Here is a 12,853-nt window from a genome sequence, read left to right as displayed (position 1 = left end):
ACTTACAATGGCAAACCTATGAGAGTGCATCAAATTAACAAGCCTGAAAAGATAAGAGTAAGTACACTTTTAACAATGCCGAGGAGCGACTGCTATACCATCCTAAATCTATCTGATGAGCAAAGAGAACAGATGGCATAGATTTTGAATGCCTTGAACTCATGTTTTGAATCCCGAGCGAATGTTACATATGAATGTTATGTATTCAACGCTAGCGTGAAAATGAGGCCAGTGAATAGTACGTGAATGCAGCTGGCAGAACCATGTGAGTTCAGACAGCCAAAAGATGATCTGATTAAAGATAGATTAGTCTTAGGTGTGAGAGTCCCCTTGGTGAGAGCGAGTCTACTGAAGGATGATAAACAGACGCTAAAGAAAATGATAGCCATGTGCCAAAATGCCAAAGTTGTGAAACGTCAGCTAGAGAATATGTCGGGCAGAGCAGATCCGGAGATCCATCATGCTGAGTAACAATTCAACCCAAAAGAACAGAGCAATCACAGACAAAGCGCAGGATGAAAATACTGCAGAGAACAGCATGCACTGGAAAAGAATGATTGTTCAGCTTGGTGAAAGGAGTGTTTTGGCAGAAGTGTTTGGCAAGAATAAAGCAAAACAAGTGGAGGCATAGTGGTATTGTCACTGGGCTAGTGATCTGGAGACTCTGGTTCAAATGCCACCAGAGCAAATGAAGAAATTTGAATTCAATTTTGGAGCGGCGCGGTGGCACTGCTTCAGAGTGCCAGGGACCATTGGTTGACTGTCTGGAATTTGCATATTCCCCGCGTACCCACGTGGGTTTCCTCTGGGTGCTCTAGTTTTCTCCCACAGTCCAGAGATGTGCAGGTAGCTGGATTGGCCAAGTTAAAATTGCTCGTTAGTATCCAAAAATGTACAGGTTAGGTGGAGTTATGGGGATAGGGCGGAGGAAATGCCTTTTCAGAGAGTCGGTGCAGACCCGATGGGCCGAATGGTCTCTTTTTGTACTGTAGTAATTCTATGGATTCTATGGAGATAGCCATGGATGAGGTCTCAGCTGTTGAACCTGATGAAGAGTTATACATGATACAACAGGTTGGTTCAGTCAAGTATAAAGGAGACAAAATGGACTGTTATAATGATGCATGGAGAGGGAGCGTATCAAGAGAGCAAGTGTCAGATAGTCACTGGTGCGTCATGCAACATAACCGTCACAGGTATAACATTCTGTGTGAAGTGACTCAAAATGGAGATCCAAAATGAAACTCGTGAATGTAAGATTGAAACTATATGTGAGACTCATAGCATGATGCACATTTCAAGAGGACAAATTAGTCTGACAGCCCAATGCAGGAGCAAGAAGGAAGATCTTGAATTTAAGATTATAACTGGGATGCAAATGCCACTCATCTCAGCAGGAGCAAGTCTGAAGCTTGGGCTGGTAATCCTGAACGTGCCAACAGAGGGCAACAAAATAATCCCGAGCGAGGGTGACAGAAGGCCACAGCGAAGACCGTTGCTGTTCGTAGTATATATAAATGTTTTGGAGGAAAATGTAACTGGTCTGATTAGTAAGTTTGCAGACGACACAAAGGTTGGTGGAACTGCAGATAGTGATAATGACTGTCAGAGGATACAGCAGGATTTAGATCGTTTGGAGACTTGGGTGGAGAGATGGCAGATGGAGTTTAATCCGGACAAATGTGAGGTAATGCATTTTGGAAGGTCTAATGCAGGTAGGAAATATACAGTGAATGGTAGAACCCTCAAGAGTATTGAAAGTCAGAGAGATCTAGGTGTACAGGTCCACAGTTCACTGAAAGGGGCAACACAGGTGGAGAAGGTAGTCAAGAAGGCATATGGCATGTTTGCCTTCATTGGCCGGGGCATTGAGTATAAGAATTGGCAAGTCATGTTGCAGCTGTTTAGAACCTTAGTTAGGCCACACTTGGAGTACAGTGTTCAATTCTGGTCGCCACACTACTTTAGAGAGGGTGCAGAAGAGATTTACCAGGATGTTGCCTGGTATGGAGGACATTAGCTATGAGGAGCGGTTGAATAAACTCGGTTTGTTCTCACTGGAATGACGGAAGTTGAGGGGCGACCTGATAGAGGTCTACAAAATTATAAGGGGCATAGACAGAGTGGATACTCAGAGGCTTTTCCCCAGGATAGAGGGGTCAATTACTCGGGGGCATAGGTTTACGGTGCGAGGGGCAAGGTTTAGAGGAGATGTACAAGGCAAGTTTTTTTACACAGAGGGTGCCTGGAACTCGCTGCCGGAGGAGGTGGTGGAAGCAGGGACGATAGTGACATTTAAGGGGCATCTTGACAAATACATGAATAGGATGGGAATAGATGGATATGGACCTAGGAAGTGTAGAAGATTTTAGTTTAGACGGGCAGCATGGTCGGCACGGGCTTGGAGGGCCGAAGGGCCTGTTCCTGTGCTGTACTTTTCTTTCTTCTTGTTCTTTGAGAGGGAAACCACGTCAATGCAATGAAATGCCTGAGCCAAAGGTGAATGTTCACATCAAAGCTGAACTGGAAGTGGTGAAAGGTAAGATTCCACCTGAGTATATACCAGTGAAAAAGTACGATAAATTAAAGTCTTCAATGAACCAAGCTGTAGGAGATCGGACTAAACAAATTTCAGGGGCAGCACAAAGGTACCAGGAGGAAAGAATGACCCACAGTTCCCCAGTTGGCCATTCAAAGCAGGCTGAAAAAACTCAACCCGAATTATAGGTGCAATCATAGACATATACGCTCAATGAGTAAAGCTATTCCTTCACTGCAATCAGCCCATTGGGGAGAAGGATCTCATCAATTGTACTGAGTACAGAACTGCCATCAATCCTAGAGATCTACGTGTCCTCAACAACTGCAATGGAACAGCAAGTCACCAAGGCAAAAACATTCCAGGCTGGGAACATCATCCACGCGTGTAACCAATGTCAATGTTTACAGGGACCATTAAGGGACCTGCTTGATTTATGTGCAATGCATGTGCAGTAATTGACTAGTAGAATAAATGTTAATGAGAACAGTGGGTGTATATTGAGTAACGTGGGCAACTCACAGTCACACAGGATCGTACATACAAACGTGTTTTCTGCTCACTGTTTCTTTGTTCGATATGAAAAGAGGAATAAAAGCAAATTAATCCGGATGCTGGAATCTGAAACAAAAACAGAAAATACTGGACAATCTCAGCAGGTCCGACAGCATCTGTGGAGGGAGGAGGAAGCTAACGTTTCAAGTCTGGATGACTTTATCAAAGCTGGAGAGAACTGGAAATAGGGCCAGATATATACTGTTGTGGGTGGGAGGCGGACATGGAGCAGTGGCGTTGGATAGAGGGCCAGCAATAGGTGGAGATTGACAAAGATGCTGTGAACAGAAAGACAAAGGGAATGTAAATGGGGGTGATTAAGGCTAAGAAAGATGCTGATAGTGGCACATAAAGAGAATAGAATGTTTCATTGGCAGAACAAAGGTGAGCTGTGTGTCAAATGGATGTGGAATAGGGAACAGATGGCCCAAGTGGGGTCAAATGAAGAGGGGGATGTTTGAGTTTTGAAAGGTAACCAGTCTGATTGACATATCTGGCTTCCTGTAGACATGTGACTATGTCATGAGGCAGACATCATAAGACCAGTTAAATAAAGCCTGAGACGGATACTGCAGAAGGCTACTGTCCTTATACATGGAACACCATCAACTGTGCTATCAAGTGGCACTTAAATAGCAGACACCTGCTCACTCATGCTACTCAACTCCTGAACTCATTACAACCTTGGTCCAGACATGGACAAAAGAGCTGAACACCAAAGGTTAGGTGGAAGTGACTGTCCTTGACATCAAGGCGTATTTGACCGAATGTGGCATTCAGAAGCCTTGGCAAAATTGAAGTTAATGGAGATCGGGAGAAAACTCACCTCTGGTGGGAGTCATACCTGGCACAAAGAAAGATGGCTGTGGTTATTGAAGGCTAATTGTCTCAGTCGCAGGACATCACTGCAGGAGTTCCTCAGGATAGTGTCCTAAGCCCAACCATCATCAACAGTTTTTTAAGTGGTTTTCTCTCCTTCATACTATCAGAAGTGGGGTGTCCGCTATTGATTACGCTATATTTAGCACCATTCACGAATTGACAGTTATTGAAAGTGTTCGTCCAAATGCAGCAAGACCTGGATGATATCCAGCACCACCCAAATCCCACGAAAGAACAAAAATATTACAGCGCATACTGCACAACCTGGCCTGCGTTTGGAGAAGGCAGCAGTAATCCTGAACAAATTAGGAAGACTAGGGGCAAGGCAAAAAAGCAGCAGAAGAAAGAGGGTGACATCAGCAATCTGCAGCAACGAGTTGTGAGAAATATTAATTATGCAGCAATTTGGATAACTTGTTTACTCTCCTGCACTGACAACTTGCATGAAGTCCATACACAGAATAATTGGCACATTCTTCACCAGATCCTTAAACCTGCATTAAAGAACATAAAACTATACAGCTAACTTCTAAATCAATGATACACAGTTAATCCAGATCAGAAGCTGCTATAAAACGACACTGCAGGTCAAATGCCAAAAGTCATAAAGATGATGAATTTCAGACTCAATTATAATGATTGCTTTCCATTCATTTTTTCATCCAATTGTCAATCCATGTGCCTTTCTTATAAGCAGCTTTCCTAACGCTGAGGTAATCCCCCAGTGCTCCCAGCAAAGCTGTCATTAGACTGCTGCTGCTGCTTCTGTTCCTCATGTTACAGCCACAAGAAGACCTTGAGATACTGGATGAATTCTGGATGCCTGAGCCTGTGAGGGCCAAGTAACCAGTTGCAGCTCTATGGCTGCTTCTACCTGGGTCGCCTGGCCCGGCATTATGTCTCGATGGGTGGTTTCTCAATGGGCCAGCAAGTTTCTTCACTGGATCTAATGTAACTCTTTGAAAGTGCCTATCTCTTTGGTCCAAGGTGGACACATGTCTCTCCAAGTTGGAGTTCAGAACCTGCATGGGCAGTTCCCAAGGACTTTTATCATTGCCTCCTGTAGTGCGTGCCTAACTGTAGCATTCCTGGAGCTGGTTGCACTTTCCAAGGTAGGCTGCACAGGGCTGATACTGTGTGAGATAATGGCCGGAATGCTCCGGTCGTTGAGATTCCCTGTTCCCGCCGGCAGTGCACCCCTGCCCGTGGGTTCCCCGGCAGCATGGGGTGACTTCAATGGGAAATCCCATTGACAAGTGGCGGGTGTAGAGAATCCCGCCACCTGCGAATGGCACGCCACCGTGAGACACGCGACTGGGGGACGAGAGAATCCAGCCCCATATCACGCAGGCTGGCTGAACGCTTCTCGTACCTCCAACCAGCCCTAATGCTGAGACTTCCTGGCAGGTCTTCAATATTTCATATCACTTCCTTGCGAGAGGCAAATACTTTTCATCTTTCCAGTCGGTCTGAAGTCCTCATTTTCATCTTTCTCAGCAGATCTGGAGCACCGGTCTCTACTCACGTACGCTGGGCACTTTGCCAAGTACTGTAGGCCATCAACCCAAGAAAGAAAGAAAGATTTGTCTCACAAGATCACAGGATGTCCCAAAGTGTTTTATAATCAATGAAGTTCAGTTACTGTTGTAGTGTGGGAAATGCCAATTTGCGCATAGCAAGCTCTATAGCAGCAATGTTATGACCAAATCATACATTTTTGTGATGTTGATAAAAATTGGTCAGGATATTGGGGCTAAGTCCCCTGCTGTCTTAGAAATAGTACTATGGGCTGCTTTACCTACACCTGTGAGATAGGATGGGACCTCAGCTTAGTCTGTCATCTGAAAGTGCAGCATTTCCTTACTACTCCATTGGAATGTCAGCCTCGATTTTTGTGCTCAAGTATCTGGAGTATGACTTGAACTCACAGCCTTCTGAAGAGATTGTTTTAATCTGGGTCTTATGCTAGCAATCGGGGCTTCCTATTTAACCAGCCTACCTGATTCAGTCCAGCCCTGAATTCAAATCAGAGCAAATGCATCGCCTACCTTTAATATTTGTATTGATGAATGGGGCAAGTTGCTTGGCTGAGATCTAATGCCACCAGGAACATAGGCCTACTTCTGCCCTGTATTCCTATCAGTCCCGAGAGCCTGCTCCGCCATTCAATCAGATCATAACTGATCTCTTCCTGTTCTCGAAATCCACCTCACTACCTGTTCCCTATATCCCTTGAACCCGCTTTTTGAAAATCAGAAATATATCTATCTCCTTCTTGAAATGATTCAATGACTCAGATTCCACTGCACTATGGGGAAGTGAGTTCAACAATTTTACCACCCTCTGCAAGAAGTAGTTCCTCCTCATCTCAGTTCTAAATCTACTGCTTCTTAACCTATATTTGTGACCTACATTCTAGATTATTGGGAAATGTATAAGATGACAATCGAATTCTCACTGAAAACGCACATGCTGAGATAGTGACACATTATTGTGCTAAAATTAAGAATGTCATGAAATATAATTTTCTAAGCATAAAATATTCGCCTCCAGCATTGACTTAGTAAAACTGTAACTTTTCTTGTTGGATTTGTTCGAATAGGTAAGTGATCGGTTAGTTTCCAAAACTGTAACTATGGGTCAAGAAAATGTAAGAATTTCTAATGTACAAAAATGTTTAATCTTTCTTGATTGTTTAAAAAAAACAACCGAATGGCAATTTAATTGGCGAGTCTATAAAACAAAAATAAAAGGCAAACAGGTCATGACCAAGCAAATTCAAAACAGGAAGTGCCTGCTACTGTACCTAACAACTTCTGATTGAGGACTTGCAGCTCACAAAGGGAGCCCTGGGAGTTTACTGCAGTGCCAAAAGTTCCCCTTGGCAGGAATAAACACCGCTGTTGGAAATTAAGAATTATTAGCAGTGATGGAAATTGGAAACTTGTCTCTTTGGGCCAAGACTGAACAGTTTGAGCTTCGTCCCTGACTGTAACCGGGAAACAACAGGCTCATACCAACTGCTCCAAGCTGTACTATATTAGAAGGAAGTAATCCTTCCCAATCTGGCTCAAAAGGCAGAGTTTGTTTTCAATAAAGAATCCGATTACAGTATTATCGAAAGAGAAGTCATGCAAGAAACATATATAACTTACGATAAGTTCATTTCCAAAACAGATGATTGTTATGTTTTTGCACAAGGTTGTTTTTGTTTTTTCCTCATTTTATTCTGCGCCTCATTTTCAGTGAATAGCATTGTTACACACATTTCCAGTATTCCCAGATCAGGGGAGGGATTCTCCTTTGCGTGTCCACCCCGGTACCACTGCTAGCGAGGATGGAGAATTTGGCGACGCCGTTCGCTGGCGGCAGGATTCTCTACTCCCGTCGCTTGTCAATGGGATTTCCCATTGAAACCGCCCCATGCGGCCAGGAAACCCACAGGCAGGGGTGCGCTGCTGGCCCGATCAAAAATCCCACCGCCAGCAGACCAAGTACAACTGAGATACCTTCAGAGGGCCTAATTTTCATTCCCAAGTCAGCAGTGCAGAGCCAGCAAAATTCCCATTTCCACAAATCCCACTTGCGAGAAGGTGCCCACATGTTCGATCTTTTTTTCCGAGTGTTGGTGGTGGGAGTTCTGGGCGAAGGGATGTCTCTTTACCGGGGTCAGGCCCAGTCTCCCCAGAAAGAGCTCAGAGGAATTGACAGTGGCACATCGGCCTGACGTGATTTTTAGGTGGACCTGCAAAGGGTCCAATTTTGGACACCTAAGAGCAATTTAGCATAGCCAATCCACGTTACCTGCACATCTTTGGACTGTGGGGGGGAAACCAGAGCACCCGGAGGAAACCCACGCACACACGGGGAGAATGTGCAGACTCCGCACAGACAGTGACCCAAGCCGGGAATCGAACCTAGGACCCTGGAGCTGTGAAGCAACTGTGCTAACCACTGTGCTACCGTGCTGCAAGTAATAATGTGAGAAAATCTGTTAAGTTGAGTGAAGGATATCCCTGACGGGTTTGTGATGATTTTAAGCAAAATAAATGTTCATTAAGCAGTAAAACACACAAGTAAGTCAACTAACAATACACTCAACAACATTAATGGCTAACTGTGCGTAGCTGGCATCTCTATTTGGGAGACTATAAGCGGCATTCTCCACGGGCAGGATTCTCTGACGTGCCGGCAGCGCACCCACGCCCTTGGGATTCCCAGCGGCGTGGAATGGCCACAATGGGAAATCCCATTCGCAGGTGGCGGGAAGGGAGAACCCTGCAGCTGGTGAGGGCACGCCGCCCAGTAAAACCCGGCTGGCGGACCAGAGAATCCCACTCTATGTCCTCCCGCCGGAGCTGAATTACAACTGGTTTACGGTCTCCTTGGGAGCTCAAACCAGTAAGCAATTCAGTGTTCCATGCCCTGCAAATATATGCACGGCGTGGAATACGAGCGATTCCCAGCTTGAGCGGGCAGCTCACTAGCAAGGTCCCGCCGCCAGCCACACCCTCACCACACCCCAAATCATCCCGAACCCCCCACCGCACCACAGATCGGGCCGGAACCCCTCCCCTACACAGCGAATCAACCTCGAACCTCCCACTCTTGCAGCGCCCAGCATCCCCCACACACTGAATTGCCTGGGCGCCCCCCTACCCCCAAGTACAGGGGTGATCAGACCCCCCCCACGGACCCCTGTTATATCGAGACTCCCCACAGTGACCCCTGCAATAAGGGACCCCCCACAGGGGCCCCTGTAATAGGGACATCCCCACAAAGGGCCCTGTAATGGAGAAACCCCCCTCAGGGGCCCTTGTAATTGTGGGACCCTCCACAGGAACCCATGCTATAGGGTGACCTCCCCAGGGACCCCTGAAATAGGGTGACCCCCACAAGGAACCATATGATAGGGAGACCTCACAAGAACCCCTGCAATAGGGTCATCCCCTGCCTAGAGGGACCCCCCCTCCAGAAAATAGACCCCTGTCTGGAAGCTAGAGAGCAGTCCAGACAAGGGCAGTGGAAAGAATTACAGCTATAACATTTACCTTGAAACTCCATGTGTCTATTCCGCCATAGAGAACAGCTGTGCCTGCCTCTGGCTCCCACAGGCCAATTGGCTGCAAGCCATTTATAAATTTCTAATAGTGGTCTGTGATTGACAGTTTCTACAAACCATCTGCAACTTTGACTCATTCATCTCCCTTCACCATTCAGTGACCTAAATGGTGAAACCCCAATGTTTGTAAACATTGACCACATCAAAGAGAGGTAAGTGCATTCCAACCACTCAATGCATTCCAATCACTCAAGCATGTGATTTCACTGCACTTAACCACAATCTCAAAACAGTTCCTTTGCATAGGGTGATCTTCCTTCTGATATGCCTTCCTTTTCTTTTGGTCTTCCCTTGTCTGAACTAACCTTCTCAGAATTCACTCTTAATTACCTTTATTACATGTTCACCTTTTGGAATATAAGTGTGCAGTTCATCCCCATCTTCTCTATTGAACTTTTACCATCTTTACTTTAATTCTTGACACGATCTCCACTGTTACCAAACTGTCTTCGGTAAACATCTGGGGCGAAATTCTCCGGTATCGGCGCGATATCCGCCAACTGGCGCCCAAATCGGCGCAAATCAGTCAGGCATCGCGCCGCCACCAAGGTGCGGAATGCTCCGCATCTTGGGGGGGCCGAGCCCCAACCTTAAGGGGCTAGGCCCGTGCCGGACGAATTTCCGCCCCGCCAGCTGGCGGGAAAGGCCTTTGGTGCCCCACCAGCTGGCACGGAAATGACATCTCCGGACGGCGTATGCGCGGGAGCGCTAGAGGCCGCTGACGGCATTCCCGCGCATGCGCAGTGGAGGGAGTCTCTTCCGCCTCCGCCATGGTGGAGACCGTGGCGAAGGTGGAAGGAAAAGAGTGCCCCCACGGCACAGGCCCGCCCGCAGATCGGTGGGCCCCGATCGCGGGCCAGGTCACCGTGGGGGCACCCCCCGGGGCCAGATCGCCCCGCGCCCCCCCCCCAGGATCCCGGAGCCCGCCCGCGCCGCCTTGTCCCGCCAGAAAGGTAGGTGGTTTAATCTACGCCGGCAGGACAGGCATTTTATCAGCGGGATTTGGCCCGTCCGGGCCGGAGAATCGTGGGGGGGGGCGATTCCCGCCCCTGCCGAATATCCGGTGCCGGAGAATTCGGCAACCGGCGGGGGCGGGATTCACGCCAGCCCCCGGCGATTCTCTGACCCGGCGGGGGGTCGGAGAATCTCGCCCGTTTCCAGTGTTGCTAGGCTGATCAGCGTATCATAAATTTTAATTCCATCACCCAGCCAATCTATCTTTGTACAATTTCCATTTTAAAATAGTTTTGTTATCTTTAAACATACAACCACTGGAACACATTCTCAATTATTGGATTCCTTGTTGTTCTTTTTAATTTGATCACTATTTCCTGACACAGGAAAACTCATAACTCCCGCTTTTAGTGTGCATCAGTCTTGAGAGTTATTTATGTGTTTCCATGCCCCTGAAATCATTTTGCCACTTTCATGTTGATATGACTGGGCCCATAATACTATTAATTTAGGATTATGCTATGAACGTAGAACACATTTGAAATGTAACAAATGTATGCAGTGGAACATAAATCTTTTGATTCAGTTGTGGGGGAAAAAGGAACAAAGTTTAAAAAAGGAAAATCATGACTGTGTGTCTTCTCTTTCAGTGATATAATGAAGCTGGGCGTTACTCTTTCTGGACATCAGAAAAAGATAGTGAGCAGCATTAAGCAACTGGAAACACACACAAAGAACAGTCCGGTTGCAGTGTAAACTTCAAGTCAAGTCTTTGTGCATCAAGGGATTTAACCAATGAGAATGACACCACAATGGTATGGGGACTGATAATAATATGGAGGCCACAAAATGGAAAATCGTTTTGGTCAGTTGATGTGGTGTATGAAAGACTGTCAAACTATAAATGTAAATGCCTTAAAAAAAAAAGGAATGATGGCTGTGTTTTCTACCTTTTTTATATATTTAAAAAAAGGTGGTATGTTTAAGTATTATTTATGATGGTAAGAAAATTAGAATCTTAAAACCTTTCATCGGCAGGCAGCAGAAGATAATCTGGTTAAAATCTGTCATGGGAAAGAAAGGAATTTCTTTTTTTTAATTAAAAGAAAAAAATATTATAGTTAGAGAGATAAATGAACTTTTGGACATTGATAAGCCAATCTATGAGTTTGAAGCAGCAGACGGGATGCAAGCTTAAGTGTGGCTTTCAGTTTTTAAACTGGTTAAATTATTTCCTAAAACAAATCCGATAAAGTTTGGCAATAGATATCTCGCGGTGAATGGAAAGTTTAATGAATATCTTATGGCATTATGTCTTAAACAATTAATAGCCCATATTTTAGACTTTGCTGTCAAAGGGAAGACCCCTCCCAACGTTTCCTATTGTTCTGCCATGTTGGAGTGTGCACAGATGATCATTAAACATTAGCCTATACAAGGTAACCCAATTTCACACGTGCTCAAATGTTAATTCATTTTTTTTCAAAAATGATCTGATTCCCCCACAGTATTGAAAATTTTGTGAAATATGTATTATCTACATTAAATTTTTTATCTATTTTTGTCACAACAGCTTGCCATTGCTCTTGTCTTATGTCTACATTATTAATACGCACAACATGCAGATCACAGTACGGTTAGTCAAAGCGTTTGACTATTTCCTGAAAAAATGTCATCTCTATAGCTTGTGGCTTGGATTGGCAGGGTCATACACAAACGTTCATTGCGCACTTGTGCACTTCTTTCCACTAATCCACTCTGGACTGAGGGAGTATTTATCTTGTACTGTGTCCAAAAATAATACGAGATTAGAAGTTTCCAATTCCTTCCGTGTGTGCAGTAATTGCAGCCCTAGTCCATGTGTTCCACACATGGTTCTCAGTCTGCTCTATCAGTGCCAACCGTAAGATTTTACAGCAAGTCACTTCAGGGTGAAGAAAGGGATGGATTTCACAGCAGAAGGAAAAGGTTCCTTAGTCCTCAAAGGATCGTGATAGGGATCCAAGCTTCAATGTATGCATTACTTGAAAAGAGCATTTTATCCTAGGCAGGCATAGCTGTGATGCCTCATGAGACGAACAGTGGCATCTCTATTTGAATCACGTACCGATTATTGAGCATCTTCCACGCTATCCCCGCTCATTTTGCAATTATGGAGGGAGAGTTTTTGTGGGAAATTTCTAAATTCTCAGCAAGTTATCATGAATTTCTACAAAGCTTTCACAAATTAGGCCCCCTAATATCCATTGATGGGGTGTTTATTTGTGCTCACCGGTATCACCTAACAACAGTTAATGTATTTCCATCTTTAAAAAAATGGTTAATTCAGAATATATTATTTTAAATAAATTTAGAGTACCCAATTATTTTTTTTCCAATTCAGGGGCAATTTAGCGTGACCAATCCACCTAGCCCACACATCTTTTTTGGGTTGTGAGGGTGAGACTCACTCAGACATGGGGAAAATGTGCAAACTCCACACGGATAGTGACCCAGGGCCGGGACCGAACCTGGGACCTTGGCGCCGTGAGGCAGCAGTGCTAGCCACTGCGCCACCGTGCTGCCCAGTTCAGGATATGTTATACAGCTGACAGATTAATGCTGGATCATGGGTCCAGTAAGAAATGCAACAGCAAGAATTCAGCATGTGCTAAGTGCAAGGTCCAGCCCTTTATAAATTATACTTGTGATTATTTACAGGTGTTCTTCCTGGACCTTCTTAATAGTGTACAATACAAAGGGGTTTTAGGATTACCTTAACCAGACAACAGTGTAAATGTCATTCAGATCCCATGTCAGTT

General features: G+C 45.3%; 1 protein-coding gene across 2 annotated transcripts in view; it reads left to right on the top strand.

Annotated features, from left to right (window-relative positions):
* epha3 (eph receptor A3) overlaps nt 1–11,622 on the top strand; it is a 329,916-nt gene extending 318,294 nt beyond the window's left edge. For both annotated transcript variants that reach the window (XM_072513451.1, XM_072513450.1), the window contains exon 17: nt 10,703–11,622. In XM_072513451.1, coding sequence (XP_072369552.1) covers nt 10,703–10,808 — 106 coding nt within the window. In that variant the 3' untranslated portion in view covers nt 10,809–11,622. The remainder of the gene's footprint in view (nt 1–10,702) is intronic.
* The last annotated feature ends 1,231 nt before the right edge of the window (nt 11,623–12,853 follow it).

The sequence above is a fragment of the Scyliorhinus torazame genome, chromosome 8 (assembly GCF_047496885.1).
Source record: "Scyliorhinus torazame isolate Kashiwa2021f chromosome 8, sScyTor2.1, whole genome shotgun sequence".
Lineage (NCBI taxonomy): Eukaryota > Metazoa > Chordata > Chondrichthyes > Carcharhiniformes > Scyliorhinidae > Scyliorhinus > Scyliorhinus torazame.
This window is presented reverse-complemented; position numbering and strand designations above follow the sequence as displayed.